At 47.2% G+C, this 6747-nt stretch overlaps 1 protein-coding gene across 1 annotated transcript; it reads right to left on the bottom strand.

Moving 5' to 3' along the window:
* Positions 1-2507: 2507 nt before the first annotated feature.
* Positions 2508-4274, bottom strand: LOC115970158 (proline-, glutamic acid- and leucine-rich protein 1-like). Its single transcript, XM_031089821.1, has 3 exons — positions 4050-4274; positions 3296-3547; positions 2508-2525 (listed from the first exon to the last, which is right to left on the bottom strand). The coding sequence occupies exons 1-3, from the start codon at positions 4272-4274 to the stop codon at positions 2508-2510; spliced, it is 495 nt and encodes a 164-aa protein (XP_030945681.1).
* Between the last annotated feature and the right edge of the window lie 2473 nt (positions 4275-6747).

Here is a 6747-nt window from a genome sequence, read left to right as displayed (position 1 = left end):
CGATTTGGTAGCTGAATTCGCTGAGTGCCCTGAGGAAGTTAGTAGGAATCGAGATCACATGGACGAAAAATCGGTTGGCGTAATATCCGCGCCAGGAGGGCCGGTATGGAAGGTATATGTGGATGGGGCTGCAAACCAACGGGGAGCTGGACTGGGATTGGTCCTGATATCTCCCGAAGAGGTCATCATTGCGAAGTCGCTAAGGCTGGGGTTCTCAGCTACTAACAATGAGTCAGAGTACGAAGCTCTGATAATGGGAATGAGCATGGTCCATAAAATGGGTGGAAAGGCAGTGAAACTGTTCTCGGACTCGAGGCTGGTCGTTGGCAAGGTGACTGGAGAGTTAGAGGCCAGAGACCCGAGAATGCAAGGGTATCTGAACCGGGTTAGGCATATGCGAACAGAGTTCGAGTCGTTCGACGTAATACATATTCCACGAGGCGAGAATACCCACGCAGACTCCTTAGCGACCCTTGCCACCTCCTCAGCACGAAATTTCCCACGGGTAATTATTGTGGAAGACTTGCATACCCCCACTTCACCAGAAAAGGAGATTTGCCAAGTTCGTCAAGCTAGTTTGACGCCGTGCTGGATTGACTCTATATTAAAATTCCTCGACAGTGATGTGATGCCCGAAGATAAGGTAGAAGCTAAGAAAATACGAAGGAGAGCACCTCGGTATTGGTTATCCGAAGATAAAAAGCTATATAGACGGTCCTTCTCTGGGCCATACTTGCTCTGCGTGTCTCCCGAGGCAGCAGAGTTAATCCTGGAAGAATTGCATGAGGGTATTTGTGGAAGCCACACAGGAGGAAGATCCCTGTCATGCCGAGCCCTAACGCAAGGTTATTGGTGGCCGAATATGCAGAAAGAAGCGCAGGAGTACGTTAAGAAGTGCGATCAGTGTCAAAGATATGCTCCGAATATCCACCAACTTGGAGGAGTTCTTAACCCTCTCTCAAGTCCTTGGCCCTTTGCACAATGGGGGCTAGACATTGTCGGCCCTTTTCCTAAAGCTATAGGAAACAAGAAGTACCTACTGGTCGGCACAGACTACTTCACCAAATGGGTTGAGGCTGAACCCTTGGCGAACATCCGGGACGTAGATGTGAAGAGGTTTGTCTGGAAGAACATTGTTACGCGATTTGGAATCCCACGAGCTCTTGTTTCGGACAACGGGCTCCAGTTCGATAGCAATGCCTTTAGGAAATACTGTTCAGAACTGGGAATAAGAAACAGATATTCCACTCCAGCTTATCCGCAAGGCAATGGGCAGGCTGAAGCTGTTAACAAAGTCATTGTCCATGGGCTTAAGAAGAGACTAGACGACGCGAAAGGAAGATGGGTGGAGGAACTCCCACATGTGCTTTGGACATATCGGACAACGCCCCGGCGTTCGACGGGAGAGACTCCTTTCTCCATGACCTACGGAACCGAGGCCGTTATTCCGCTGGAAACTGGATTCCCGACATTAAAGACCAGTGCATTCTCTTCAAGTAATAATGATGCGATGTTGGAAAAAAGTTTAGACCTGATTGAAGAACGAAGGGAAAGCGCGATGGTACGGCTAGCTTACTACCAGCACAAACTCAAGCAGTGCTACGATAGCAATGTGAGGATGAGGTCGTTAACCATAGGCGACCTGGTGCTGAGAAAGGTCCTGGGGGCCACTAAGAATCCAAGCTGGGGAAAACTGGGACCCAATTGGGAGGGACCGTATCGAATTACCTCTGTAGCTGGAGTAGGGGCTTATTATCTAGAGGATCTAGACGAAAAACCTGTACTCCATCCTTGGAATGTAAATAATCTCAGAAGGTATTATTATTAGTAAAGAAGTTTTAATTTAAATATTCTCTTTTAACTTACGTCAGATATGCATTCTATGAGTCCCGCATCCTGTCATATCATACTGAATTGTTAAACAGAAACTGAGTTATGCCAGGTCCTCGGATCGCAAACTTAGTGGAAATTAACATCCTATCATACTGAATTGTTAAACAGAAACTGAGTTATGCCGGGTCCTCGGATCGCAAACTTAGTGGAAATTAACATCCTATCATACTGAATTGTTAAACAGAAACTGAGTTATGCCGGGTCCTCGGATCGCAAACTTAGTGGAAATTAACATCCTATCATACTGAATTGTTAAACAGAAACTGAGTTATGCCGGGTCCTTGGATCGCAAATTTAGTGGAAATTAACATCCTATCATTCATACTGAATTGTTAAACAGAAACTGAGTTATGCCAGGTCCTTGGATCGCAAACTTGGTGGAAATTAACATCCTATCATTCATACTGAATTGTTAAACAGAAACTGAGTTATGCCAGGTCCTTGGATCGCAAACTTAGTGGAAATTAACATCCTATCATTCATACTGAATTGTTAAACAGAAACTGAGTTATGCCAGGTCCTTGGATCGCAAACTTAGTGGAAATTAACATCCTATCATTCATACTTAATTGTTAAACAGAAACTGAGTTATGCCAGGTCCCCGGATCGCAAACTTAGTGGAAATTAACATCCTGTCATTCATAATGAATTGCTAAACGGAAACTATGTTATGTCAAATCCTTAGACCACTAATTCGGTAGAAACTTACCTGCTAAGTTGTGCATTGAATTATTAAATGGCAGAAAGAGTGGTAATGAGTTTTCTAAATCGTAATCTCAGTAAAAGTAATGCCCTATGAACATTCGTTAAGGAGTCAGAAAGAGAGAGCTTCGAATGCAAGATTGACGTACAATAAAAGAGGCGTCTGAAATGAATCCATCCAAAATTACAACGACAAAGTAAGTAAGTGTAAAGATAACTTAGAACCATCAGAATGATAAGAAAGTAAGCGAGAAAGTCCTCTACTAAGTGTCTAAATTAAAATTACAAAGGAGTTTCTATCTTTTTACTTTTCGATGATGCCCCCAGCCGATTGAACTGTGGAGTCCAATTCTTGTTGAAAACCCTGTGAGACCGTATATGTCTTCGAAGCAGTGGTAGATTTGTTTGGAGAAGCTCTTGGAGGGGAATTGCGAGGTAAAATCTCCTCGCTGGGGGTAATAGCTGGGGCTGGAGTATCAGCTTGGTGTGGTTGAGGAGCTGAGGTGCGTATCGCTTCGGGGTAATATACGCTCTCTGGCTTACGTAGTTCAGATGAGGCTTCAACCCCAGCACGGTTAAGAGCCTCGCTCCAGGTTCTCGCACAGAAGATACGGCAAACCTCCGGAACCTCGGCTCTTAACGCTTTCTCAGTTTCAGCTATCCCGATTTCGTAGCCCCTCTGCTCGGCTTCACCCATTGCCTTCTCAGACTCGATTTTTGCTTTCTCGGCTTGTTCTTTAAGCTTTTCGGCTCTCTCCCTTAACCTCTGAGTTTCTTCCAGATGCTTCTTAAGAACAAGAACTTGCTCTTGAGTTTTCTTCAGCTCAGCATTCGCCTCGCGCAGAAGCTTGGCCTGTTCCTCGGCCTGCTTCTGGTAGCCCTCTGATGACGATTCAGCACTCTTGCGAGCTTCTTCCTCGACCAGCAGCTTTTTCCTTGCGACGGTTAGATCCTGTTCAGATTTGGACAAGGTTTGAACAGCCATTACCCTTCTTTTCCTTTCACCATCTAGCTGATTGGAACAAGCATTGAGCATCTCATCTAGCTTGAAGGTATTTTGGATGATCTGTAAAAAATAAAAGGGGGGGGGTGAGTTAGTGTTATAGTTAATGAAAAGTACGCATTAGTGAGTAGCAGTCACAGAATGAAGCAGTATAAAAGATAGCTTCCCACCATGCCCAAATATCGTTTATGTCAAGGATGAGTTGATTCTTCCTCACATTCTTTAGCTCGGCCATATCCTTTGGGAGCAATAAGGCCTCCTCTATGGCCGAGGCCACATGACACCCTATGCTGCCGTTATAATCCCTTACAGAGGCATCGTTTCGCAGGGGTTCCCCACCGAGCATAGGAACTGGCAGCCATGCTTGTGAATCGGGATGTGGGGAATCGAATTCCTCTTGGCCCCGCGTAGAGGGCTGTCTGGTTTTCTGCTGCTTTGCCGCTCGTTGGACATCCTCCTCTCGAGTGGGACGGGTTTTGCTCGCATCTGCCACCCCCTTACCTTTCTGCTCTCTGCGCTTCTCTGGCTCGGCAGTGCTTGGCGGTGCTGTTTGCGGAGATGATGGAGGAGGGTGGCGGGGGACTGGAGGAGGAGACCTGGTTGGAAGAGATGAAACTTGCGATGGTACGGTTTGGGCAGGTGTAGACTTTCCCTGTTGACCTCCTATCAGCTCCATTAGGCTTTTTTGGGGTATCCTTTTTACCCCCATCTCGTCAGAACTTTCCTCGGGGTTTGAGGGCTGATTGAAAATCTCAAAATCGTCCGCGGATTCCGATGCTGTTGCGCCGGTTTGCTTGCTTTTTTCCCTTTTCCTTCTCCTATTGGTGCCCTTTTTCTTGAGGGAATGTGGAGGTGAAGAAAGCCCCGCTGAGACGCTGGCCACGGAAAGAGGTTCTGTGAGAGGTGTGTGTTCGGGAAGTGGAATACCCTCTGGAGCAATGAATCCTTCGTAGGCAACACTGATACGGCGAAGCTGAGGATCGCGTGCCCTAATCACGCACTTCGGCACCTGAAAGCCAAAAGAACGGGGGGTATATCCGAGAATTAAATGGGCTGCTCGTAGTTGACCATCAGCCTCGTTCACGTATATTTCAGCTCTCAATAATCTGTCTAGGCTCGCTTTCTGCTCTCTGCGCTTCTCTGGCTCGGCAGTGCTTGGCGGTGCTGTTTGCGGAGATGATGGAGGAGGGTGGCGGGGGACTGGAGGAGGAGACCTGGCTGGAAGAGATGAAACTTGTGATGGTACGGTTTGGGCAGGTGTAGACTTTCCCTGTTGACCTCCTATCAGCTCCATTAGGCTTTTTTGGGGTATCCTTTTTACCCCCATCTCGTCAGAACTTTCCTCGGGGTTTGAGGGCTGATCGAAAATCTCAAAATCGTCCGCGGATTCCGATGCTGTTGCGCCGGTTTGCTTGCTTTTTTCCCTTTTCCTTCTCCTATTGGTGCCCTTTTTCTTGAGGGAATGTGGAGGTGAAGAAAGCCCCGCTGAGACGCTGGCCACGGAAAGAGGTTCTGTGAGAGGTGTGTGTTCGGGAAGTGGAATACCCTCTGGAGCAATGAATCCTTCGTAGGCAACACTGATATGGCGAAGCCGAGGATCGCGTGCCCTAATCACGCACTTCGGCATCTGAAAGCCAAAAGAACGGGGGGTATATCCGAGAATTAAATGGGCTGCTTGTAGTTGACCATCAGCCTCGTTCACGTATATTTCAGCTCTCAATAATCTGTCTAGGCTCGCTTTATTGACCAATCTGAGATTGGGCTTCGTGTAGCGTCTATCTGCAAGACCGTTGGTTTTAAAGTTAAAAGTTGTGAGACGCGAAAATAATAAAGGTGATTAAAATGTGATTATGAGCTAAGTAGCATAGGTCTATAACTTCGCACCCACCTGGCGTTCCCTCCACAGTCGGGCAAGATAGACCATCGTGCCATTCCCCAGAAAAAATGAGGAAATCCTCTTTTAGGTGTTTATTTGAAGTAGGGAGGCACTGAATCAACCTTACTTCAGGATATCTCGACTTAAGATAGTAGTCCTGGTCAGCTAGGCGATGAAGGCTGTACGCCCAATTCACGTCGTGATGGGATAGATTTAGACCCATTCTCTGATTCAGAGCGTCTATACTTCCTAGAATCCTAAACATATTGGGAGCGCATTGGGTGGGGGATAGCCTAAAGAAATTAAGGTAACCCCTAGTGATACTACCCATGGGGATGGTCATCCCCCCTTCAATAAAGGCGATCATGGGGATAACCACTTCCCCAGTTTGCCTGGCGTCAACCCACTCCCCTTGGGCCGCATACCTCATCCCTACCGTTGGTGGGATACTGTACTTCATGCGGAAGTTTCTAATACCCTCCTCGGAGTCAACGAGACACCGAAAGGGATTCCTCTGCTTCCCCATTTTTTCTAAAGAAACTTAGTAGAGAAAAAAACTTTTTGATTTTGAATAAAAATGGTAAAAGCTTCGAGAGGACTTACAGGTTCAAAGGAAGGACCTCGGACAACGTACGATTATTTGTAGTCGCCAGGAGAACAGTGAAGACAGGAAGAAGGCAGGTTCAGTGTATAGGCCTTGGAACCGCGTAACCATTAAGGGTAAGGTACAGGTTTAATTTGGGAACGCCTTTATAGTCATGTGAAGATTGTGAGCGGCGAAATTCCCGCTCACAAAACAAGAGAAGCCCCCTACCGTTCGATTTGGATCTAACCGTCGAACGTGGGGGACAAGGGAGTTGTCAGAATTTAATGCTGCCAAAATCGGGGCGCTGAAGCGTCAGGGGCATGCCCCGAAACGCGCACAGGTGCAGGCTCATGACGTCAAAACCCACCTTTTCTCCTGAGGAGTCGAAAAGTAGGATTTTGAGGGGCTATTGTGGGGATCATTCGGTTGATAGGCCCATAGGATTCAGAACTGGTTGAGGATTGTTGGGCCAGTGGCCCATCCGAGGTCGTGCACCCGTCCGAGGACGCCATGCTCCTCGGCAGTATGCGTCCGAGGATGATCGCGCCCGAAGACGATCAGAACGTGGTCTCACCACGATCAGATCTCAGAAGTAGGTCATCTCAAGGGATAGAGTAGCCGACTAAAGATGAAAGAGATAAGGCAAACAAATATCTGAAACTATAGCTGCCTCCGCATTAATGACCT

The sequence above is a fragment of the Quercus lobata genome, chromosome 12 (genome assembly GCF_001633185.2).
Source record: "Quercus lobata isolate SW786 chromosome 12, ValleyOak3.0 Primary Assembly, whole genome shotgun sequence".
Taxonomy (NCBI): domain Eukaryota; kingdom Viridiplantae; phylum Streptophyta; class Magnoliopsida; order Fagales; family Fagaceae; genus Quercus; species Quercus lobata.
Note: the sequence above shows the minus strand (reverse complement) of the source record. Positions and strands in the feature narration are given on the sequence as shown.

Excerpts from the sequence above, each read along its gene's own strand:
- LOC115970158 (XM_031089821.1), bottom strand. The coding sequence starts at position 4,274 with ATGGAGCTGATAGGAGGTCAACAGGGAAAGTCTACACCTGCCCAAACC. Across the intron at positions 3,548-4,049 it reads GTCCCACTCGAGAGGAGGAT|GATCTAACCGTCGCAAGGAA; the intron begins GTCCAACGAGCG and ends AAATCTGAACAG.